This window comes from Pangasianodon hypophthalmus, chromosome 9, assembly GCF_027358585.1.
Source record: "Pangasianodon hypophthalmus isolate fPanHyp1 chromosome 9, fPanHyp1.pri, whole genome shotgun sequence".
Taxonomy (NCBI): Eukaryota; Metazoa; Chordata; class Actinopteri; order Siluriformes; family Pangasiidae; genus Pangasianodon; species Pangasianodon hypophthalmus.
Genome location: NC_069718.1, coordinates 7,412,548 through 7,439,745, shown reverse-complemented (window position 1 = coordinate 7,439,745; position 27,198 = coordinate 7,412,548). Strand labels below are relative to the sequence as shown.

General features: G+C 39.0%; 1 protein-coding gene across 5 annotated transcripts in view; it reads right to left on the bottom strand.

The window, feature by feature from the left end:
- Window positions 1-5,299: 5,299 nt before the first annotated feature.
- Window positions 5,300-27,198, bottom strand: part of LOC113547131 (zinc fingers and homeoboxes protein 2) — a 41,074-nt gene continuing 19,175 nt past the window's right edge. For all 5 annotated transcript variants that reach the window (XM_026947362.3, XM_053236783.1, XM_053236781.1 and 2 more), the window contains 2 exons: window positions 7,246-10,290; window positions 5,300-6,257 (listed from right to left, as the gene is read on the bottom strand). In XM_026947362.3, coding sequence (XP_026803163.2) covers window positions 7,277-10,057 — 2,781 coding nt within the window. In that variant the 5' untranslated portion in view covers window positions 10,058-10,290 and the 3' untranslated portion in view covers window positions 5,300-6,257; window positions 7,246-7,276. The remainder of the gene's footprint in view (window positions 6,258-7,245; window positions 10,291-27,198) is intronic.

Here is a 27,198-nt window from a genome sequence, read left to right as displayed (position 1 = left end):
ATGGAACCAGGACTGATAGAGCAGGGAGCGATCTATAGTATTTGTTTAATTCTTGCTAATTTCCTGACCAATTATTTGTTGTTAAGACCATTAAAAGCCATTTTGGTTTTAGATTTCCAAACGTTAGTTTTCCAGCACAAAATTAAATGTTACAGAAAAATGTTTGTTTGTCAGTAAAGAAAGCAGCATATTATGTAAGACAACAGTTTTCAGACAAAACATATAATGAAGGCTGCTGGGTTTCGCTGCAAAAATAAGAAGAAAGTGCGACAGTCAAAGTCACCAGAAGAACTGTGGCTGCTTCTGCAAGATGCTCAGTAACACTTACAGCTCATTTCCTTATAAAACTGCACACACTGTACCTGAGACTACTAATTTTTTTTTAAAGCAAAGTCATTTTTTAAAGCAAAAAACAGTTTATTAAAAATTAAAAATCATTTATTACTGTTTATTGCTCTTTACAGTATTTCTTTAAATGTAGAAACACTTAATTTTATTATTTTTGAAGGCATCTTACAGCATTTCTTTGCATGTGCCTTATGCACAGTACTGTATATATATATACACACACATACATACATACATATATATATATATGTATGTATCACAGGTTTATATTAATGCACTTGTTCTAATACTTCATTGTTTCTGTAGTAACAGCTCATTCACAGGCACTTGTATGGTAGCTGCTCTACATAATCTAATACTAATAATAATCTGATTAAAACCTGCTGTAAGTTAACAAAGGAAAATGTACAGCATGTCTCAAAAGTCTGCATACATAGGACAAATGAACACTTTTTAGCAAAACTTTATTTACAAAACATCCTCTACATGATTGCCAAACATGGAGTCATCTCTCCTACTCACGATGAACTCATGTTAACACATCTGTTGTTATGCATGCAATTGCATGTACATCGCAACCTTGCGACAGCTTCCCGATCCAGCCATGAGAATGATTTCAATATGTTCTTCTTTTGTCAAAGGCATTCTTAAAGGCTATCTTTTAGAAGACATTTTGCTAAAAAAGTGTCAATTTCCCCAGTGTATGGAGACTTGGGACACCCTGTATAATCGTTAATATGGTGAAACTTTCTGTAAGGCGATATTTATTGAATATTTATGAAAGGAGCCTCCAGTGCCAGCACTTTCTAACAGCCACTATATTTTCCACCACAGGAAAGTCTCCAGGATAGAGCATTGTGTGCTTTCCTATTTCTCTGTAACATGACAATGTCATTTTTTTCCCTCTTATTAAGTTCAAGGGAGAGAAAAATTAAGGGAGGCTGTTGAACGACTGTTGATAGCTAGTATATCATATCATGTTCCTGAAAACAGGAACATATTTCACCTACATTCCACAACATTGCATCAAGTGCATCATATATACTTGTGTAATTAGTAGAAAAATGTAATTGTATACTGGTATAAAAGGAATAAAACACTTTGGGACGTGCTGTTATAGGAAAATAATCAACTTTGGGGTGGTAACAGTAAATTCACTTTGCATTGTGCTCCATCATACCAACCCATTGTTGATTATTTTCCTGTGGCAGCATACACCCATATGTTAATGAGAAACATCTGGTGCTATGGATGTATCTGTGGGGAAACAGTCACTCAGACTGTAGCGCTCACATAATAGTGACCGTTATATGAAACAAACGTACAACTAAACAAGCTGTATAACTGTATAAGGATTTACACCAGCTATTGCTGCACCACTAGGGCATGGAGGCTCAAATTTATTGAACCCCTATAACAAATTATATGTATATATACACGCATACACACACACACACACACACACACACACACACACACACACACACACTGGTCCATACTGACATGTTTGAGTTTTGCTTTGTGACATGGTGCATTATCATGCTGGAAGTAGCCATTAGAAGATGGGTAAATTGTGGCCATGAAGGGATGCACGTGGTCAGCAACAATACTCAAATAGGATGTGGCATTAAAGTGATGATTGATTGGTATCAACGGACCCAAAGTGTGCCAAGAAAACACTCCCCACACCATTACACCACCTCCACCAGCCTGGACTGTTGACACAAGGCAGGTTGGGTCCATGGATTCATGCTGTTGGTGCCAAATTCCATCAGATCAGGCTACATTTTTCCAGTCTTCAACGGTCCAGTTTTGGTGAGCCTGTGCCCACTGCAGCCTCAGCTTTCTGCTCTTGGCTAACAGAAGTGGAACCCAATGTAGCCCATCCACCTCAAGGTTTGACATGATGTACATTCTGAGATGCTTTTCTGTGCACTATAATTGTACAGAGTGGTTATCTGAGTTACTGTAGCCTCTCTGTCAGCTCGAACCAGCTTGGCCATTCTCCGTTGACCTCTCTCATCGACAAGGTGTTTCTGTCTGCACAACTGCCACACACTGGATGTTTTTTCTTTATTGCACCATTCTGACTAAAGTCTAGAGACGGGAGATCAGCAGTTATAGAAATACTCAAACCAGCCCGTCTGGCACCAACATTCATGCCAAGGTCAAAATCACTGAGATCACATTTTTCCCCATTCTGATGGTTGATGTGAACATTACCCAAAGCTTCTGGGCCGTATCTGCATGATTACCGCACGATTGGCTGATTAGATAATTGCATGAATGAGTAGGTGTACAGGTGTTCCTAATAAAGTGCTCAGTGACGCTATCTATCTATGAGAGATAGACATTATTTAAAGGTGTACAATAATATTTAATATTGGCTATGGTTATTTACTTTCTACTCACAGAACACATTTTATTACTATTTTCATATTGACATTATTTATAGGCCTACTTTTTTTTTAAAAAATTTATTACAGTTTGTATTAAATCCTTTCAATTCAAGTAACTGGTCAAACAAGCCAATAACTCTAAGAATGCAATAATAAATATAAAAACTTTGATAATGGTAGAATGCCTCCAGTTCCACAACTGTAACAAAATTAAAAAAAAAAAATTATGGCCTCTTTATGGTCCCTACCCTCCACTTTAAGAAGCATGGCTCTAAGGGTACATAGTCTTGTTTCTACTACCTCAGGGAGCTCTTGAGGTTAATTAAAATATCAAACACCATAACAGACTACATGGGATTGGAAGCCACACCCACTTAATTGGCCCACGACTATCCAAATTCCAAAGAGTCAGCCTTTTTAAATTCAGTGATACAGTGTTCCTCCAGTAGGCAGATAAGAAAAGGAAAGTAGTCTGATTGGACTTCCTGCCTAAATGCGTTCTCTAAAGGCCGGCCTTCATCGCTACAACATCAGCTTAGTAACAGGCCCAGTGCCAAAATGGGCCAGTTATAAAACTTTATCCTTCATTCAGATGCTCTTTTAAAGCAGTACTACAGACCATTCTTATGAACGTATGAATTCAATAACACTTTAATTAAGATCACATTTACAGACAAGAGACGGATGCCGATGTCTTTTGAGTGTGTTTTGAGTAAGAAACTGCAGTGGATTCATCTGTGTGAAGGTCTGTGTGGGGGCAGGAATTCTTTCTCTTGCTCTCTTGTGCATGTACGCACACACACATACATAAGCACACACATACGCACACACGCACACACAAACACACACACCCCAAAGCAGATGGAGGACACTGAGCTATTGTTTCATTGAGTTCTCTGATCATTCTGATAAAGAAGATTGTGGAGTGCTTCCCAAAAAACCCCTTCCAGCATGCAGAGTGCGAGCAGTGCGAAACAGAGACTGACTCTTCCATAAAGCATTAAGCAATGCACTCTGGATAAGCTAGGATTCTGGCACTGACTGCACTGTTACTCTCTGTACCACACTGTAAATCTGCAAAAAAATCTTCCTCCCACTGTTTGATTTCTGTATTCTGCCCCAATAACCCCTCTTGTACCACTAGGATATTCAAGGGCTGCTTTTTTAGGCCAAGTGGAAAACTCTATGGGAATTTGACATTCAAAATCAATTTTTACTCTTGTGCCAACCTTAATGTCTGCCAGGCACTCTAGTCTTATTATTTTTTTTCTTTTACATTTTTTTCCAGTTTCCAGTGAAATACTCAGGAAGCATGTCACAACCATAGCTATACACAAGTTTTCTCATGACGACAACACCTGCGGACAAAAGTGAGGGATGATTTGAGATGCTGGACTTTGTTTTAAAACACACCAAAAGCTTTTAGACATACATGAACAGAATTAACACTGTTAATCTAACAAATATATAATGTGATAGTTGGAAGTGAAGGCTCAGAGTGGATAAGAAAAAGCTCATCCAGTGCCAGGAGTGTCTCAGGAGGTTACACAATCCACTCAGTCATCCATGCAGTCTAGAAGCAAGCCAGAGAGCAGAGCAGAAACATTTCATTATTATACAGTAAATGACATTTGTGTGCTAATTTTAATATGCACTTCATGCAACAAAGGCCAAAACCAAACCTTATCAGCAGGTGTATCTAAAATTGATAAAGGTTCAGCTACATAAAATTCCTTGCTTACAAAAAGGTCCGGATAAGCAACTAACGTGATGTAATGTTTATGGCTATAAATAAGATAATTAAAGTGTTTGTGTTTTATTTCACAACAGCGCTTCATATTACCACTTTTGATCAGCACCATGAGATTTCCATTTTGAATTTATACAACCTTTTTCCAGTCATTTTAAAACATTGTCTTCCTGGTCAACTTTTTTTTTTTTAAACAGTTCCTTAACCAGACCACAAAAGGTAAATAAAATGGAAAAATCTCCACAAATCTAAAAAATACTCTCCCTTCCTGAGCTAATGTCTCTAGCCCTGTAGCTAGTCTCTGGTCTGATGAGCTGTCTTCAGCTAAATAATTCACACAAATGTATGTGATTAGATAAACCACAACAGAGGATCTGCTAGTGAAGCTAGTGACGGTTCATGTTTAAAAACCCAGAATCATTGAACTGCAGGTAGTTTTTAAATGTTTATCGGATCTGTTGCAGTACTTGATTCAGTCCACTGAAATACTTTTCTGGGTCCACATCCAGACTGCGGTCCACCAGTTGATGACCCTTGGTCAAGATGATGCAAAACACAATTAATCAGCAGCATTAGATCAGGGTTTCTCAATCCTTCTCCAGTCATGGGAACACACAGCTCTGTGCAGTTCCATGGTTTCCTAACTCCCAATACACCTCACCTAGCTCATCCTTAAAAATGGACTGAGGATTTTAGATCAGGTGTCTCTGGAGTTAGAAAACTGTGCTTAAAGACCTTGAGAAAGTCTCACTGCATTCAGAGCATTTAGTTTAAAGAGGTATAACTTCAGTAAACAAAACTATTTAGGTAGGCTGTGTTTTATTGGATTACAGCAGACAACATCTGTCTTTTGGAGAGTAGTAAGCAGGACCTTGGTATAAGTACAGTATTTCTAATATATGTGACGCTGACATTACAGAAGCAGTAAATATGGAACATGTATCTGGTACCGGGTTAATTGTTTCTACAGTTGGAGTTGAACTATCACATATAAACGCTGGCGATTGAGAGTGTTTTATTCCTGTACAGGACAAAACAGATTTGCAGATTTGTCCATTGGTGTGTTTAACAGCAAAGTGATTTTTCCTTTTTAAACTGTTGTTTGCAAAATGTCACTCTGTAAGAACTGTAAATATAGCAAAAGCGACGGCATGTAATATCCAGAAAGTTTAACAGCACCTTGAAACAGTCAGTAAATGCACTGATTTGAAGAAGTCCCTCCAAAGACAAACTGTAATGAACGTCCGTTTGACATATTGCCAATGCCTGTAGTGGTGCATGGTGTTGTTACAAAAAATGTAGGACATGTCCACTGAAAAGACCAGCTAGAGCAAAATCTGGGGGCCTCTCGCTCCCATTATAAAATGTAACAAAAGTTCCCGGCAAAATTGTACAAATCTGTAGCAGTACAGAAAAAAAATATTTACAAGAACCTTTTTTTCTTAAAGTGTAGTTATGCAGCAAATCCAGCTTTGGCACTCAATGGTCTTGTTCTCCTCCATGCATTCGCTCTGTCCCGCACTGCTTCAAACCACATGAAGCACCAAGTAGTGTTTCAGAATCACTGCTGCAGATTAGGGCTCTGCGCTGTGACCAGGCTCCTTCTGGTTCTGTCTGGTGCCGTGTGCTAGCTGGTGCAGTGGAAAAGGGCAAGAGCAAAATCATTGGTTCCAAAAATACATCTCAGAGTAGACCTCTCTTGTTCTTCTTCTTTCTTTTCATCCATTCCTGTGCAAAATGACAGCGGCAGCAGTTCCTACCTGTGGAGAATTGGAACAAAGCCATCATTAGCACTCTGACAGTCTCAGTTACTGACTACACCAGACTGCTGATGAACCCCAAAAGGAATTTCATGCTGACTCTTACGCTACCTGTATGAACGAACTCAAGCTGCTTGGGAGACTTTAGTTACTCTGCCACATTAACAAGTAATTGGATCATCAAAAGAGTTTGAAGTTGCACTGCCACCAACTATTCTGCCGAGTTTTACATCTTAGCTCAGGTCTCTTCTTTTAAATCTATATTTAGGTTCATAATTATACAAAAAATTAGTGTTTTTTTTTTTTTTTTTTTTTTGCAGAAATGTCAGTAACATCAAAATAACAAGAGCTGTGCCTTTGAGCAAATCTAAAAATACTTGGCCACTTGTTTCTTACTATCAACCTTTGAACTAACCTAGACAATGTAACATAACGTGATCAATGTGTTCTAAGATACAGTAGAAAATCATGGGATATTAAATTTGAAATAATAATATAATATTGAAGGTATAAGGTAACAGGGTCCAGGTTGCCCGTGAGCTGGAAAAATTGCAATTCTGTGACAAACCACCCTGCTACCAAAGGAAAATCAATATGCCACCTGTAAGCCAAATGCAAACTTTGTCATGAATATTTTTATTTATTTTTATACTTTTTAAGAACAAAGAAACCAGTTCAAGCTACAAAAAGATATCTGTTTCTTCTTTACTGTGATAGCTCCTCTATCTCTCTGATATACTGTATACTGTAGTTAACCATCAAGTCTGCATTATTTGCATAGCAACATCTCAGTATGTCTCAATTCCCTGCTGCACAGCTTTGTTTTTCTTAACGGAACAACATCAAAGAGCCCAACCTGGGTTCCAGTCCTCTATTCCAAATCTCCATGGCAACAGCCAAATCCTTTGATGAGGAGAGGTCTATTGTGTCCCCTCGGTCTGTATAATCACCAGACCAGAAAAGCATAAGAAAATTTGATCAAACTTACCCTCTTCTCCTACCCATCTCATTCTTGTGCCCTAATCCGTGTCTGAGACCAGCTCTCGCGAAGCCATCTTAGTACCCACTGCTTCTTCCACCCAGCCTCCACACTTCTCCCCGCTGCCTCCATTCTGGCCTCCGTTCCTCCCCACTTCAGGCCCACGCTGGCCCAGTGAGTTGTTGAACCATTCTTTGATCTCTTGGCTGCTTAGTTTGGCGCACTCTGCTGTAGGCGTCTTCCGTTCCTGGCTTGGCAGAGTGACATTGCAGGGCTGATCTGAGATCAGCCGGCCGTTCGACTCGCTGCCACTTAGCTTGTGGAACAACTCTTTCCACTCTACAGTTCCACTGCGCAGAGCCAGACGGCTGTCTTTAAACCATTTGACAATGTCAGTACGAGCCAAACCTGTCTGTGCCTCCAGATAACTATATTCCTCAGGTGAAGGCCACCGTGTTTGGACAAAGACATCTTTAAGGAGATTGAGAGACTTCCTATCCATAGGCACAGATGACGAGGTGGGGGCAATGATGGGAGGCAGAGGGCATATGGGTAGCCCACCTTGTTTGTAAACTCCATTAAGCAAAGCATGCTGGTGCTGTGAAAGTGATCTTCTCTCTGCAATGTCAGTCCTCTTGGATCCCATGGAATTTAGGAGGGCCTTTTCTAAGTTGTCTCGAAGGGCTCTTCTTTCTGAGAACCAGCTGTCAATCTCCTCTCTGGAGAGTCTTGTGGTGATTGCAATGTGGTCAACCTCGTTGTGTGATGGGAAACTATTCCTCTGAAAACTTTCTTCTAAAACTTTTAGCTGCTCAGCAGTTTTCCCCTTCAGTCTTTCCAGGAGAGGGAACTGGGTTGGGACTGTTTTCGGACGCTCCTTTGGAGCAAAGTTATTATTTAAGTGCCGTAAACCATTATGGGCCAGTGCACTCTGATCAGAAAACCATTTTTTACCATCCCCACAGGGGACTCTATTATTGCCATTCTGACTCTCTGTGGGTCGACTCTCTGAGCTTGTGGGCTTTTGCTCCACTGACAGCTCTAGTGGTTTACTCTCCAGAGAGAAAGTGGGGATCAAGGTTGGGGCAACAGGTGGGGCCCGTGCAGTCTGAATTATTGGTGGTCTCTTCACTTGAGAAGTCACCAATGGGGGCACCAAGGGTAAGCTTACATCAGTAGGTAAAGGTGACAGTTTGTCTTTAGAAATGACAGAAAATGCAGGAGCTTGATTTCTCATTTGCTGGGGAACTGTAGACCTCTTTAATTCAGTTGAAACTAGGGGAACCATAGGTAGTCTATCTCTGGGTAACAGGGGAGGGGGGGCCATGGGTATCTTATCTTTAGGGGGTGCCAGTGGAAATACCATTGGCATTTTCCCCTTGGGCAAAGCATAAGGGGCAACAACAGGTCGTTTCATGTCTGTTGCAATCAAAGGTGGGAGCATGGATCTCTTACCATCTGGAGGTACAGGAGGAGGAGCCATGGATAGTCTCTCTAGGGGTGGGACTGGTGGAGGTGCCATACGTAACTTTTCTTTGTGTTCATCTGTGAGAATCATGGGGCGCTTTACATCCTGGGCCACTGCTGATGTTCCCAAAGGGCGCTTGAGATTATGCATATTAGTAACTGTTGTCACAGTGACAGTCGCACAGGCACCAGAAGTTCCATTTGCAGTGGTAGCCGGTGACAGAGTGGACTGTCCAGTAACATGGCAGGACACTGCTGGTGCAACAGACTGGCTGGTGGCAACTTGTTCGCTCACAGGCGTAGGCAAAACGGTGAATGTGTGGTGAGCAGGAGGCATGCAGCCATTAAACATCTTCTTGCGGGCTTCTTCCACTTCTTCTGGTGACCAGGTGATGCCCTGTTTGAGCCGTTGGGTGGTGAACCACACCTTGATCTGCTCTTCAGGGTGCTTGGAAGCAGCAGTGAGCCAGGAGAGTTCTGCATGAGTTGGATAGGGGAATTTATTGAAGGATGTAATGAGCGTAGTGTTGGTGTCCAGTAATGGATTGTACTTGCTTGTGTTCAGAGGAACGGCAATTGTTGGAATGGAGCTCAGGTTCGGGGGGCGCTGCAGAAGAGGCATGACATGGGAGAGCCCCTCTAGCATCATGGGCTCAGGGAAGATGATTGTCCCATTTACATTCACTGCTGTGATCTGATCCTTTAACAGCAGATGATCTAAATTACTCTCTACCTCATTTCCATTATTAAAGATTGCATTTTCAACATTCTGCATGGTTGATGGGCATGAGGGTAAAAATTCAAAGGCATCATCATCTTGCATAAGCTTAGATTCTGGAGAGTTTGAGTCATCCTCATTCTCAATGGTTTGCTCTAGGATGGTCTGATTGTCAAGTTTGATCCGCTTGAACTTGAAATTGCTCTCACCTGGATGCTCTGTTTCATTGTGTTCTGTGAGGGAATCAAACTTCTTGGTGCTGAAGTTGCAGACAGCACACAGGTACAGAGGGTTCAGAATGACGTTGGGGTGCGTGGAGTACACATGCTCTTTGAAGTCGCTGAGATTCTGGGTAGAGAAGGAGCAGTACTTACACTGGTAGCCCCTACTCTGTGGTTTCTGTGGGGTGGAGGACTTCTCTTCCATCTTCTCTCCTGTCCCTTCCACATGACCCTCCTCATCCTCCTCAGCCACACATTGCCTAGATTCTTGATGCATATCTAATGAAGGCTGCTGAGAGGATGGTCTGTCCTCCACCAGTTCGTCATCCAAGATATCCATTTCCATAGGGCCGCCCATTTCCACATCACTAACAGAGACCATGCAGGGAGTGAAGGACTTCCTTCGGCTGGACATGGTAACTGCACTGAGATGGTTCAGGGGTAAGCCTGACAGAGGAGTTTGCAGGGGTTGCAAAAGGAGGGAGGAAAGGATCGAGGTGATCAGAGTGGATTCCCGATACAGGAGCGGGTCTCTGCAGTTCCTCAGTCCGCTCCGGAGTCGCCCAGCCTTGGCTCCGGAGTCCCCCGCTGATTGGGAACATCAGCTCCAGTGCAGAGCTTCATAGGACGTCATCACCCACAACTCACCTGTGGACAGACAATGACAGAATGTTCAGAAAATTAGAATAAGCAACTAAAGACTAAATAAGACTAAAATATGTTCTTTCTACAGATTGCCAATTATTGTTCAATTACTTGTGAGGCTGCCACTTTTCAATTTAGTGTAATGTACACACTATTACATTAAATAAATACTTGATAAGTTAAACATACTGATCAAGATAAATACTCACAACCAGCAGCACAAGGTACAGATTTCCATAAGTGTGTGCATTTGTTAAGTAGGACACATTATACTATATGGTTTCAGACTAAATCCAAGTTAGTTTCTTAACAGTTTCTCTTAGGTGAACAGATAAAGCAGTAAACAAAAGAGGAATGGCAGACCAGAGCAGGAGAGGTCTATGGGTTTGGTGGAGGGGTCCACAAGTTCAGGCATTCCACAGAGCAAGCCAACACATCTCCCAGAATACAAGATTTATTAACAACATCAGATAGACAGTAAAAGAGATGAAAGAAAGAAAGAAAGAAAGAACTGAAACAAAAGAAACAGAGAAGGAAAAAAAATCTATATAAACTGATTTTAGACACAAACAAATCAAGGCATGCAACTTTTCCATTACTTCAGGGTCTGAGGTTGATGAACAACAGGAATTTTCACAGGCTAAACCCAGCCTTAAATGCCACATCACAAATCACCTCATCAGTCTGTCTTTACAATGACACAGCTTTTTGGTGCTGCCCTGATAAAGCCCTAACAGAGGAACCACGGTATTTAACACTGGACAACGAATGAAGCCTGGTCTTTTCTGCTTTACATTGGTAAATCTTATGTAAAGAGAATTTTTGGATATTTATGAATATTTCATTTCTGAATAGTATTGTCCGAATTGAATAGGTCTGAAACTCATGACAGAATAAAAGTTGCGTGTCTGACACAGCATTTTCCAGCACCCATTCTGATGGCCATTTTTTCCACAATTATATTTTAAACAAAAGGATCTAAAAAATATAAGCCCAATCCACAATCACCACAAATTTGTTTAAAGGCTACACAAGGTTAAATTGAGCGACAGGATTGACTGCATATCAAAAAGTGTCATTAGGAACCAGCATCATTAGGAACTTCATCTGTTCTGTGTGGTCATAATTTAAATGTATTCTCATACAGTAATTTGGACAACAACAAAAAAATGGACAACAGGGCAAAGACTCAAAAATCAAAATGACCATGTCAGACTCAAAATCAGTGAATCTTCCTCTATCTTCACCCCTCAGAAACTCTTAAAGCCTTTTTTCCTTAACAACTGCACGTTTCAATTCTTCCTGACTACCACATGAACATTGATTTTCTGGCCTCCAGCTATTCAAGCCTCATTGAGCAATCTTCCAAAGTACCAGATGTGTCTTAAGATGGTGTTAATGTAAATGCATGTTATGCTTCAGAGCATCTACGCATCTACACTGCACCAAATCAAAAATCCATCAACCATTTTTTATATTGTGGCACAACCTGATTGACGGATTGATGTGGTGTTTTATCTATCTATCTATCTATCTATCTATCTATCTCTGCAGTACAGTAGAACTAAATCGATACGTCTGACTCTTTACTCAGTGTGCTGCTGTCATAATGGCAAAAGTCAGGGTGAATATTACCGTCCTGATCCTGATAGGGTTCATGTACATGCTCTTCTCTAAATTAAATAAACTGCTGCTCTCTTTCAGAGTATTAATATGTTAAAATATGAAGCCTGACTTCATATCCATGCTGTCGTTATGGCAACGGCAGAGCAGTGTGACCTCTGCGCTGCATATTAATGACTCCGCCTCTCTCTCAGGTGCTAATTAGAAACACACTCACAGCCGCCCAGCGGAGCGCAGACGGGTCCGTACGTGTGAGTGAGTGAGTGTGTGTGTGTGTGTGGGTGTGCGTGTGTGTGTGTGTGTGTGTGAGAGAGAGAGAGAGAGAGAGAAAGTAGGAGAGAGAGTAATGATCCATTCCAGTTAGTGAGTGACGGGGGTATGGGCTGGCATCACCGAGGTGATGAGCCCATCGTAATGAAACATGCATGAGTCGTCTTCTGTCCCCAACTCTCACTATGCACTCCTTAAAGACAGACACACAAAAAACGTGTCTGCATATTCATTAAAAAATAAAGAAAAGATAATTAATTGAGTCAGACACATACATAAACACACACACTACAAGTAATGGTCCTGAATGTGCTCACTGATTACGATCAATCAGTGTTCTTCATTTTCTTATTTATAAACAGATATAAATTTTATAAAAAAATAACTCTCCTGCAATGTATTTTAATCTAAATTGACTAAATGACAACCAAGAGTGCTACTCGAATCTTTTGTGTATGAATTATAGTAGTTCAAACGTCCATTTGGCCCAAACACTTTACTGTAGCTGTCAGAACCATGCCATTGCCATGGCAACTCATCCAGCCCATAAGTGAGGCAGTCTATGCAAAACTGACCGCTGCTGTCACTGATGAACTGTTACACACCAGTTTGTTTGGACAAGCTTGTATCGCTAATTACGAAGATCACAGATAGACCAAAGAAGCTGGGGAAAAAATTCAGGGTGATTTAGAAATTTGGAAACTCAATGCTAAATGTTGGAACAGCTTGTACAGTGGTGACATCCCCTACAGCGCACAGGGACGAAGAACGCTAAAGGTTAATTAGTGTTACTTTTTTGCTATGGCAGATATGTTTTCACCGAATTCAGACACCAAACTTTTGCTAACGAGTTTATAGGCTATGATTTTCACAACTTAATGAGATTTCTGTTTTTTCTGCCCTTGAAGTTTGAGATTGAGCAAAAAAAAAAAAAAAAAAAAAAACAAGAACAAAAAAAATACTTTTGATAGAGAAAAGAAAATACAGATCATCCAAACAAAATGTTAAATATTTGTACAGTTTACTAAATTATGTTATACTGAGGTGCCATTTGTGTCCCAGTAATATTACATTTACAGATATGTATGAAAAGTAAAGATAAAAGACATTCCAAACACAGAAACCTATGTACATGTTTCAGATAAGTGACTTCAAACATAAAACAGTATTTTGTTCCAGCCCACACTATACCGATATATATTATCACTAAAATATATATATTTTTAAATATTATTATTTTTGTGCATTAATGTGCAAAACAATTTAAGATCTCAAGCTTCAAACATCCTTTTCCACAAGTTGTCCCTTAAAGGTTATGAAAAATATACATTTTAGTTATCACGTTCACACAACCTTGTTACATGAGCTCAGATCACATGTTCAACAGGTAGTTGCATCATCTGAATTTCCTGAAGATCATGAGGATAAGAAAAGTAAGCTCACTCATTCTTTTTTTCTTTATTTCCAATGATATTGACTGATAAGAGTATATATATATATATATATATATATATATATATATATATATATATATATATATATATATATATATACTCTTATCAGTCAATATATATATATATATATATATATATATATATATATATATATATATATATATATAAAGCTCAACCCTGTTACTCATTTACAGAGCAAACTGCAGCCATTTTCAGCAAAGAAAGCTTGGGAAAAAAATTAAAGAATGTTTCCTCAGATGGTTTAACACATATTTAATGGGTTAAATACATATTTTCTTAGATTCAGCGTTGAAAAATAAAGTTTATTATTTATTCAAGAGTTACAATGGCTAAATGGCACCACAACCATGGAATCATGCAAAGTTTATCACATGGATAAGAAATGCCTTTAACAACACTCTGATTGAGGCTTTAGTATGTCATATGATCAGTATGAATAGATGGTATGAATTATGAATTATATATTACAATGGCTTGAAAAAGGCAGCGGCATTCAAACCAGCCATTACAGCCAATATGATTTCAATGCACATAACCCTCAACTAGGCTCGTAATGGATTATGCCTCACTTGCGTCAACTAAATAAGCAATTGCATATCAGATATTAAATGTGTATATGTACAACACAGAAAACATTCTCAATTTCTTAACCCTATCAGATCAGTCATCCATGCAGCAGGATGTAACTCCAAAGTCTTTAGAGCATCGGTACTTTGCCACACTTTTAGAGAAAAAGAAAAAGACAGTATTTATTTCTTAGGAAATTAGAGATACAGTGCTAGATAAAAATCACCCGGTATCCCCCATGCGGATAATCATCAAACTAGCTGGTGCATTGCTGATGCCATTGCAGGGCTCAGTCCGGATACGGACCCAGGAAAGTATTTCAGCGGATTGAACACACTGGCTGTAGTTCGCCGATATGAACCATTACGGCTTTTGTAGTAGAGCCTTTGCGTATGCCAGTCACATGATTTATATAAATCACTTATCTGAAGACAGCTCAGGGAGGAGTTTTCACAGACTGATCTAGTCTGAAAAACGTTGATGACAAAAACATGTTTAATGACATTTGGATAGAGAAGTATGCATTTATTCTGCACTTTGAATCAAACAGATGTCTCATCTGTTCCAAGTACGTGGCACTAGTCCAAAGAGCTAACATGAAACACCAGTATGAAACACAATGTAATCATTTTGAATTGATGAGTCTTATTTATAGGCACAATCATTAATAGTTAAGCATTAAAAGGTAATTGCCCTTAACCATTACAGGACAAAAGCTTACCTAACAATCTCTCCCTCCCTCCCTCCCTTTCGCTACACATGCTACTTCTGAGATACCAGTGATCCTGACCCCTTCTGCTCTCCGGACCTGCCTAATCCATCCTGATGCCCTACTTCTGGTTGGAGTTCTCATTGGTTGAGATCTCTCACTGCTGCAGGGGGTGGTCCCATATGGACTGCCTGAAGATCATTGGGATTGCTGGAGCTATACAAATAAAATTGAATTGAATGAATTGTTGTCATCATTCGAGCATGGCTGCTTACCCAGTCCTGTGTAAGCAAGGAACTCTACGTATCAGGACCTTTACAAATTTAAATGGAAAACTCCTGCTCTATTGTGTTGTATATAAATCAGTTTTCGTTCACTATCGCTGTTGGTGATGTATAAATCAGCAGTGTGCATGGCTATTGGGATAGTATTTGAACAGTAAAACCTTTATTTGTTATTCATTTTTCACTGCGTCCACATGACATCAGGGGAAAAAAACATGAAAAAGAAAATAATATTCTGATGCAGAGAGCACCACCATCCTAGTTGGGATAAAAAGTATTGAGAGCGGGAGCGGGCCGGAGTGGGCAGACAGATATGAAGCTCTCGAGATAAAAGAGAAAATACATTTCCAATAATATTTAGTGGAACTCTTTTAAAAGTCATAAACTACAGAGCTCCTGAGTGGCTCAACAGAAAAGCATTCGCTGAGAGAACAACATCTGTGGCCTGGAGTTTAGAAAGCAAAATTGTCTGTGTTCTCTGGGTAGGAGAGACATACTCTCTCTCTCCTATCAATCACAGTGACACTAGCCAATCATGTGCATCTCTGAGCTCAGGTATGCAGAAGGGTGTGGATAGCACTTTTCTCAGAGTGTGTTACTCTGTCCTCTGACGCAGCTGGCTTCACGTGTCTCGGAGGAAGCATGTGTTAGCCTTCACCCTTCCCGGTTGGTAGCTGTTGTATGATAGAGGAGAGCTGACTGGGGTGAGAACTGGCATGTGAGCAAGTTGGCAGACAAAATGAGAAAACTCCTTCAGTAAATGTGGCGTACAATTATTATCTATACTGACAGATTGTTCCAAACATGCTTTACCACTGTTATTACATAAAGTGTTTGAATCCAATAAGATTTTCACTTCTAAACTCTGTGGCATTTAGAACTTTCATAAAGTTTGAATGTTACCCAATGTCAGAGTACATTGCTACAGCAGGGCTACAGACTGACATACTGACCTGACATTCAGTAAAGTTTTTGCTATGCATTTAATATTTCTCTTCATTATTTCACAATATTACGTCTGCCCAGCACACGACCATATGTGCCACCTCTGACAGAGGAAATTGTAGCAGAGAAAAGCTTGCAGTAGAGAACCGATCCTTCATTATGCCACATTAAAGAGTTTTGTCCCATCTCCTATCAAATAACTGAATCCATTCATTACCTCTTACAGATATTTGAATCATAAGATTTATATTTCTTCACCTGATGTCTTGCCTAATGTCTAGATACGATGCTTCATTCTACTGTCAGCCATCACGTAGCATTAAAGTGAGCGGAGCAAAGTTTGTATCAGCAAGAGACGGTCCACTCAGACACTGTGGCACGTTTGCGGCTCGTGTAGCCAGTTTCTAAGACAAGGTGATGAGTTCAGCGTTTAACAACACTTCAGAGAGGCGGCCTTGAGGGCAACAGGCCTCCGACTGAGCTTAAAGGCAGTTTTACTGACGGATCACAAGATAAAACCCTGTGTGTGGAGGTTACAGATCAAGTGGAAAGAAAGAAAAAAAAGAGAATGACAGAATGACAGACAGATAGAAAAAAAAGAAAAAGGGAACCGTGTTCCTCACGGCAGGATAACTGAATTTGAATAAGCCCAGAATTAATTTAAATCTTATCACAGAGGTCTTTAATACCTTATCAGTTCTGCAGAGACAATAGGCATAATCACTTTAATACTCTGAGCCACAGAGAGAGAGAGAAAGAGAGAGAGAGAAAGAGAGAGATCAGGAGAGAGGGCAATCAGGAGAGAAAGAGAGAGAGAGACAGACAGACAGATCAAGAGAGGAAGCGAGAGACGCAGACAGATCAAGAGAGAGAAAATGACAGAGAGATAGATCAAGAGAGGAAGAAAAATATAGAGAGACAGATAGACAGACAGATCAATTGAGGAACAGAAAGAGGCAGATAGATCAAGAGAGAGCTAGAGAGAGAGAGAGGCAGACAGCAAATCAAGAGAGGAAGAGTGAGATGGAGAGAGAGCTCAAGACAGGAAGAGAAAGGGAGCAGGAGAGAGAGGCAGACAGACAGAAAGAAACCAAAAAAAGATGAAAAAGAGGGAGAGAGATAGACAGTCAGATCAATAAAGGAAGAGAAGGAGGCAGGTAGATAGATAGATAGATAGATAAATAGATAGATAGATAGATAGATAGATAGATAGATAGATAGAGATCAAGCAAGGAAAACAAAGAGACAGACAGATTAATAGAGGAAGAGAGAAAGAGACAGATCAAGGGAAGAAAGAGAAAATGAGTGCGAAAGAGAGAGAGAGAGAAAGAGTTGAAGAGAGAGGGCAAACAGAGACAGATCAAGAGAGACAGAGACAGACAGAACAAGAGAGGAAGAGAGCGAGACAGTTCAAGAGATGAAGAAAAACAGACTGAGAGGAAAAGAGAGACAGATTAAGTGTGTGTGTGTGTGTGTGTGAGTGAGAGAGAGAGAGAGAGAGAGAGAGAGAGAAAGACAGAGAGAGGGAGGAAGAGAGAGAGAGAGAATACTGTACTGTAGTGCACACATTAAATGAAACACTTAAAGAAGAAGCACAACAGGTGCATGTGCACGTGCACACACACACACACACACACACACACACACACATACACACACACAGATGCAGCATGAAAGAAGAGGCTACTCTGAATGAGTGTACAAATCCCTCTGCTCTGTGGAATAGCAGTGACGCTGAGGCAGGACCGGAAGCCCGGCGCTGTGGTTCGTAGTTTTCTGCTCGGTAACGGAGCCTCATTAGAATAATCAGAGTCTAATGGCAGATTTGGGGTGAATCCCCTGACGAGAAGACTCGAGTGCAGAACGGGACACTCGACTAGTTGCCTTGGTAACCATCGGCAAACCTCTCGTGTGATTGGATCGGCATCCTCTTCAGACGTCGAATAGAAAGCCACTCGAGATGAGCTCGCTGTTGATTATTGATCCAATTGATTAAGCACTGCAGATGGGGCTGTGTTTAAAATTCACGCAGGAAAAACTCGGAGAATTCAGCACGTCTGTGTAGATAATGTATAAAAAGCTTAATAAAAAAACAACGCTACCCTCCTCAATTCAGCAAACACACACACACACATCTCCACTAACAGTGCAGTTTTGGTCCAAAGCTACATTTGTGAAGATCCCAGGCTGTGCAGTAGATCATTAGTTATACATTAGGAGTGTAATGGCATTTATAGTGGTGATATTATGGATGGCTGAAACACACAAACGAGCCTCTAACCAAAGCATAAACATTTTATCATTCATAATGCTAGGACATTGTTTAACTCAAAATAATGCAGGCTAGCTTTTAACCCTTTCATTTATGGTGTCCTCACTCCTAGACAATTATATATAAAATAATAGAAATATTAGAAAGAAATTATATACAGCATTAGTCTGATTTTTAATACTCCATCCACCCTAACCAGGGGTTCATGGTGGCATTGCAGGGTTTTCGTTACACTTAGATTGACAATAACATGTTAAGTTTTAATTTAAAATAACTAAGTAACCAAGTAAAAAACTAAAATAATTAAATCCATTAACATTGTAGCATTTGATTATATTTACCTCATATATACAAAGTCATAGGCGTTGATTGAATTACTATAGATCATGCCATGAGATAGTAGATCTTAGCAATCATTCGTCGTGGATAAAAGCATTTTTATCATCAGAACTCCTTAAAATCACTTAAAATAGACAGACACGTCATCAATAAAAAAAACCACAGGAGCTGGAACAACCAAGCACAAGTTAAACAACAAAATCTCCAAAGAGGGAAAATTTCTGTAAGTACAGCAAGAAATATTTAAATATTTAGATTTATGTGCATGGACAGTGACAAGGCCAAACCCTTTTCCCAAGTGTGTGATATGTTTGAAGCAAATTTCTAATGAAACTGTGAAGCCAGCTTTCTCAAAAAGACATTTGGAAACAAAACATGAAAACCTGGCCGTAAAACCATATTTCAAGACAAGGTTAAAAAAGCAACTAAAGCTGTAAATGATCTGTAAATGAACTGTAGATGAAACTTCAACAATTCAGTTAACATTAGCTTGCTTAAAGGTGCAGTAGTCGATTTTTTTGTTTATTTCTTACTTGTACAAATAACCTCAAAGCTATGTGAAACCTGCTAAAAACAGTGGATTAAGTCAGGGCCTTAGCAAAAGTGTATTAAGTCACTGAGAAAACCCGTTTGGAAAATGGACCTCCAGTCCAGAATGCTTGTTTGTGTTTATAAAGTGACTGACAGGAGGCGTATCCATACACTCTACAGGCCGCCGAACATCCTGGGGCGGAGCTTTGTGAACATGGATGGGAATCATTTAAATGTTGAACCGACCTAACTGTTAGTTGATGCAAATAATTTAGGTTGAAGGGATTCAGCAGATAAAAAAGGCTGTGAAACCCTAATTCTGGTAAGTGTTGTTCCTCCCAATCCAACATGGTGAGGGTGTCAGATGCAGCATATCTCAGGCATTTCTGTCTAAACTCACTACACAAAAAGCTAGGAAGATCAAGTTAAAAAAAAAGAAAAAAAAGAAAAAAAAGAAAAATTTGCCAGACTGTAACAAACAAACATTAGCTTTTCTTAATAAGATGTCTGTGCATATACAGTATCTTAAGTAATTTGTTGAAAAAAATGGTATTTTCAATACTTTCGACATTCAAAATATATATGTCACATAATATTTTAGAACAAAAATGTTGTACATATTTTAAATAATGTTTTTATCCTGTTTTACTCTTCTGATGTCCCTGAATTGAGTTTAGTAATTTTTTTCCAAAAAAAAAAAGTCAAATTTCAACTGAATTTGCATGAAATTATTGAGTAATAAAACCAAAATCAGCCTGAAAAAATGTTTTAGGAATGATGTATGAAAGGGTTAACCATGCCACGTCACAGGATCACTGACATGTCCTTATTACAATTAAATCATATCTTAACTGTAGAAAAGATTTGCAACATGGTACTTCACCCATACAGTACTGTGCAGCACTGCTCTGACCTCAGAGCTACAGCATTTTCTTTATATTTGGAAAGCTTTTCTATCCTATTTTTCTGTTCAGACCTTTGATGTATGAAATACTCCTTAATGCTGGGGATTATGCTGCATTTTTCTTTTTCCTAGCCACTGTTTGATGATCTCTGGATCTTTTTTTTTTTTCCCTCCTTCCATGTTGTTTCAATCAGCCCCCATCTTTCCTGGGTTGAACAAGGCTGTTGAGTTCAAATCATTAAAGAACTTTTTTTTTTTTAAATCTCGAAGCATCAGATATTATTTCGAATTTATACGACAGTGCTGTTGAATTCTCGAATCTGATTGGTCATACTGTGTTGATCAGAACACGTTCGTTCTGGTACATTATCATTTCTATAGTAACAGCTCATTCACAAGCCTTGTACAAAGGACACTCCACATAACCTAAGACTAATAATAAAGAAATAAACATGTTATTTAACAAAGATAAACATATTCATTGATATGGTGAACTTTAACATTTATGAAAAGAGTCTCCAGTGTCAGTGATTTTCCACCACAGGAAAGTCTTCAAGAGGAAGAGAATAAATGGAGCCTGGAATTACTGGTTATAGCTGTTATAAATGTACGTGAGAACAGGAACTAACTTGTTTCGTGGACGTTTCACAACACAATTAATAAACACAATTAATAAAAAAATTTATTGTTGGCAAACTGCTGCAGTATAAGAAGAATAAAACACTTTGGGATGTTTTATTATGGGAAAATAATCAACTCCATGGTAGTAACAGTAAGGCTTCGTGTCATGCCGCAACTCACCACCTCGTCGTTGATTATTTTCCTATAACCGCACATCCTCAAGTGTTACTTAATTCCTCACTCAATGATAAATGAATTTACATTGGAAGGACTAATAAAACAAATTCATTTCCTTCCCACATAACAGCAAAAAAAGGCTAAATTGATATCTCAAGCCAAAACAAAAGCCTACTGTCCCGTCATTCATGACGGAGGCTACGCTACACAAGCTCCCACCCGAAAGACTCCCAGGCTCGCCATTAAGCAGGTCCAGTTCTGAGATCCAGCTCGCCGGCCAAGCGGCAAATAGTTTGGCTGCACACTCTGTACCGCCTGTTTAAGTGCAGATCTGAAAAAAAAAAAAAAAAGAAAAAAAAACGAAAAACGCCTGACTCTCTTTCTCTCTCAATCTCTCTCTCTCTCTCTCTCTCTCTCTCTCTCTCATTCTTTCATCCTTTCCACCCTCACCCTCACTGGACACACATGAGGTATCGATCTGTTTACACCGGGGCGGAGCGGAGTCTGCAGTGACGCTAAACAACAGCAGGAACTACAGCGGGGGGAAAGCAAGGGAAAGAATGGAGAAGAGAGAGTAAGAGAGAGAGAGGCAGAAAGAAAGGAGAGAGAAGACACTGTTGACTGTGGATTAAAGGACAGAGATAATAAACATAGAGGCGTCTGTGTGTACGTCCAAGCCAGCACACAGCAGATGGTAAGATGGTTTAGAGGTGCCGTCTGCGGTAGTATATTAATATTTCAAATCACCCTAATTGCCTAACCTAACCTCCCCCACCTTTTTTTTTTTTCAACAATTTATGATATTATGATTGTATTTCTGAAAAATCAACCTGTTCCTCTCCCACTCTTTTTTTAACTATACTCCTGTGTGAACACCATTTGCTTTGCAAAGAAAGATGCATTTAAAGTGTTTTAAAAAATAAATAAAAAAGTAACATAATAGAATTCACAAGGATGTAATAAAAGATCAAGTTAAAATATCATTACAAAAATAAGCAAAAGTACACAAATATAGAATAAAATAAATAAAGTAATAAAAAAAAGCAAATCATAAAAAGAATAATCAAATAATGAAATCATTTATTGTTATTAATGAAGATGGCACTGATCCGAAATCCAGCAAAAAGTAGTGGATCAGATAATGGAGGGAAAAAAAACAAATTTGGAGGGTTTTTGGAAATGAAAATGTTTATATCACTGTAAACATTTTTCAGTAATTTAATTATAAACTATATTATCATCCACATTACTTGCAGCTTTCTGTTACAACTCAGCTTTCAAACTGTCAGATGTAGGACCAGAACAGTGTTAAGAAGAAAAAAGTTAAAATCTTTGTATTATAGTTATATGTTACCTTTTTGGGTAACATATATGACATTAAATACAGTATATGAAATACATGAAAATTATATTTTAAAAATACTAAAAGGTTGCAAACTTGTATCTGTGTTGGACTTACTGAGGGTCAAACCCATATGGGTGAAAATCACAGACTTGCCAGATAAAATCAGAATTATACATTCTAAAGGTTTTAAAAAGTGATTATGTCCAAGATGGTCACTTCCATAATGGTCCAGTATCATCTACAGTGTGAAGTTCTGTTCATGTTTATAGATGCACTGTGTCCTAAACCACACCAGCACATCTGTGTGACATCACTGAAGAAGCACTTGTGGTAGATCCAATACAAAACTGAGGAACTAAAGAACACACAACAAATATGTCTTGACTGATCAACTACATTTGGAGTAAGAGGGAACTGAACTGTTCCTCTTTATGCTGAATTTAAAGGGAATATGAGGTAGCACTGATACATTGAAAAGTATGAAAACAACATTGTACATGTTGACTATTGCTACAGGACACAAATGCTGCCCCTGAGCATGCAGAATGATCAGAGCGATAATGTTTCAGTCTATTTCACATTACTTTTGATGAAGTGAGTTTATCATTGAAGTTCTTGTGCATGACATTAATCTGGGGGTCGGAACAGGCTCCAGGCTCGGCTGAACTACTTATTAAATGTGTGAAAACATTCAGCACAAAAGGAAAAATATGCTGCCCTCACTGTTCCAGTCAAGCTAACACACACACACACACACACACAAGTAAGCACAAACATCACAACCTCATGCAAATTGCACGGTCAATCTCCTCAACTTTACACAAGTATGCGTATTTATTCTAATGCAGCTGTAGTTGCGTGGCATTAGCGTATTGTGTAGTGTGTTTTTTCTACTGTGTGGCTTTTGGCTTTCTACTGAAACTGTTGCCTGTTGTTTAAATCTTACACTTTTCATATGCTGTTTATTTATTTAGCTATACAGAGGGTATACAAGCAAGACCTTTGACCCTCAACTGCGCGGCTGATTGGATTCCACTTCACGTCGACATCTCTTTGGATAATATAAACCTCTAGTGATTAAAATGTAACTACACCACAGTGCTGTTTAATTCTTCAATCTAACTGGTCAGAAGGTGTTGAATAATGTTCTACAACAGCAGCTCAGACGGTAGTTCCAGCTGCAATGCAAATCACCGGTTTATCACTGAGATGGCGAAGTTTTCTGTAAGGAAGGAGTATCCAGTTTCAGTCTTCCACCATGGGAAAGTATTCAAGAGATAGTGAGGGAACAGCTGTTTATAACTGCTATAACAGGAATTATTAACTTGTTTTGTGGGTGTTCCACAACATAAATGTAACTATAAATTGATTGAAAAGAAAAAAACAATGTGTTGTTCTTTAATTAATGAAAAATAATTGCTGGCATATTAGCATAGTATAAGAAGAATAAAACATATCAGGATGCTTTTATAGGACAATAATCATCTTTATGATGTTAAGAGTAACTCTGCATTGTGGCAGGCCACATCACTCCACCTTGTCGTTGATTATTTTTCTACAACAACACAATCTCAAGTGTTTTCTTCCTTACTTATTAGAACATATACATATATCCATGTATATAAATGGGCTGTAGGGCTGAGTGATATGAAGATATGATACTGATACTGTGATAAATTACATCACAGCACGGTTTTCATTGTCAGCAGTGTCAAACACTCATTGTTACTCACAGATTGAATGTTAAAAATCTATATTTGTCCCAAGTGTTAATTTTTTTAACCTTTTTTTTTTTTTTTTTTTAAATTGTTAGTGTGTGTGAGAAACCAGTTTTTCCACAGGTATTTTAAATGTGTCACCGCTGTTTTGCAGGTACTTTGACAGTAAAATTAAACACGGATCAAGTCTCACAATATCATGTTTTTGCCATTTCATCCATCCATAATAGACTCTAAACAATAACATGACATGAACACTAGCCTACTGTCACCTTCACCCCAGTCTAATTCCCTTACACCCTTCTAAAATAAGCTATACATAATCTAAACATGACTCAACGTTGTGTTACAATTTTATGGCTGTACCCAATGTTGATATTGCAATTAAACATTTGTAAAAGAAGACCTGCTGCAGAAAACAACCCTGAACTGGTGGAAGCATTATTCCAGCATTGTGAGAGAGGAAATCTAAAGCACAGAGGATCTGGACACCGTTCAGTCCAAGAAACCACACAACACAGTAAAGCACACACCTACACACTCTCTCTCACACACACACGTCATGGATACTCCAGCTGTATCTCAGTAACGCGTTAGGTTTAGTGAAGAGAAAGTCCAAAAGACTTCTCACCATTAACACTGCAACGTCTGTGCTTATGATTACTACAGAAATGCTATCATCAATACTTCCATCATTTCTTTTTTTCTTCTTCATCTATACCTGACTATTTTTTTTCTTATTTTGACCACCTGGATCAGTAATTCAGTAGTGATACGCTATCCCACTCTTCTAACCCATAGAATGTAGGGCTGCTCTTCCCTGAATCATTTCTTGTTTAACAAATGTGTTTATCTGTCCACTGTGGTGTTACTGTGACACATGCATGCTGTGTAAATCTACACCGCTGCTGCAGTTCCACATGGCCACCTCAAGTGAAGCGTCAGTCACAAAAGCAGAGCTGGTAAACAATGACATTCGTTCAGGTAGTAATTAGTCCATTGCCTTATTTATCCAGTGCACAGGGAGAAGGATCAGGTGATATATTTTAAAAAAAAACCAAAAAACATAAAAACTAACATAAATAAGTTGCATTTAAAGGAAAAATAAAACATTGCTTCATTATCATCTATTGGTATTTATTGGTACCAATGGAGTCAGACACTGAAGATACCTGGCACATTCTCAGAAATGCATTGTAATGTAAATGTAATGTAATTATTTTTCCATCTTTTCCAGAACAACCAAGACCAGATGTTTACAACTAATCCAGTTGCACTCAAGATACTTCATGGATTGGAACAATAATCTACTGTGCCATACAAATTTTCTGTAAAAAGCTGAATCACTGGTGTAATTCCACATGGTTACCTTTAGAGAAGCCTTTTTTTTTTTTTTAACTTTTTTTTTTATTGTAACCCATAATACTCTTGGTCTGTTTCTGGATTTACCAAGTATGCAGTGCGCTAATCTACAGTGGGTTCTCCAGTCAGTGAACTGATTACGCTAAATCGGAGTTTGACGTCTTGTGATGGACTGGCGACCAATCCAGGGTGTATTCCTGCCTCATGCCCAGTGTTTCTGGGATAGGCTCTGGATCTACCACGACTCTGATCAGGATAAAGTGCTAAAGAGGAAATGACATGAAATTACTGCAGTCCTTTATGCTTGTCACACTGTATGAGAGAATGGCAATAAAATTTTGGCTGAATTCTCTAACAGACATGTTATAGATCCTCTAACGATAGACCTACAATCAAAGAAAATGACTATGCTCCGAGCTTTTGCAGAAAAAGGCCTGCATAAACAGAAACATTCTTCAAAGTGAGCTTGGTGTAATAAGGATTTATTTCTGTCCATTCGTATATTACGTTTCACTATCACCATATCTGTAGTTGTCCTGTAAGTTTTGCGTAATCCATCACTCACTTGTGATTATATACAATTCTTAGTGTTCTATTATTCCTTGTTTCATAAATGGGTATACAATTGAATATTTATACTGGCAGTATTAACACTGGTACATTACACAAGTATGGAAATTAGCTCACTAATCCAGGGATTGTCAATTTTTCTTTTGCAGCAAGGAAGACCTTTCAATTATAAAAAGGCAACCCCCTTATGATCGCAAAACATGAATTTCATGAGTACATTCCAAATATTTTTAAAAAAATAGCCTCATTATGCAAATGTGTCCCTTTATCTTTCTGAGCTTTTCATTCCTGAACTTTCCACCCAAAGAACCTAGACCTAGTTACGCAGGAATGAAATGTAGATCCAGAGCATTTTGCATCATATTAACAGCTCTTTTCCTAGTATTTCTTAGTAAGATTGATTTGACAGAGCGCACTTTGAGAACAACGGCTCTAACCGATTCATAAATGTTTTATTGTGTGCTTTGATCAAGCTGACCAACTGCAGATGCTCCAGATGAGAGGTTCTGTGATTATGACGCTCCAGATGAGTTCCTGTGATTGTGACGCTCCAGATGAGAGGTTCTGGATGACTCACAACATTCACATGATCCCACAAATGGAAATCATTTTAGTTCTAATAATGCAGGCCAACATATAACCATGTCACATGAAGGGTTTGCCAACTGGGGTTTAATATATCACAAGACATATTGCAACCTCAGTGTGCAGCAACATGGTGTTTTTGTCCATATTGTGAATATTTTTGCTAAATAAAGGTCAGTTTTAAACACGCGTCTGCACACTACAATCCAGTTGAGTCTAACATTTCCAAATTGACACAAACTGAAATTCAATTGCTCCAGAAATCTTCAGTGCACTCATAATCAAATAGTATTTGGCAACAAACGTTTTGCAGATGGGTCCTGGATCAGTGTGTAGCTTACAACCCTTGCCTGGATGTGCAAACTTCTGAACTGGGTTGCTAAACTAAACTGGGTCATCTGGCAAAAACGAGCCACTTTATATTCCCCTGAAGAAAACGATCATTAAAAAATCCTCACTACTTTCTATCGCTCTGACAGAGACAGCTGACTGGCTGAACCTCTGACCTGAGATTGGCACAGGAGATGCTACTTGGTGGCCAGAAACACTGACGAACGTGAAACTGCTCCACAAGCCAAATGCAACAGTCATTATTTTAAAATTCTTGGCGTTGG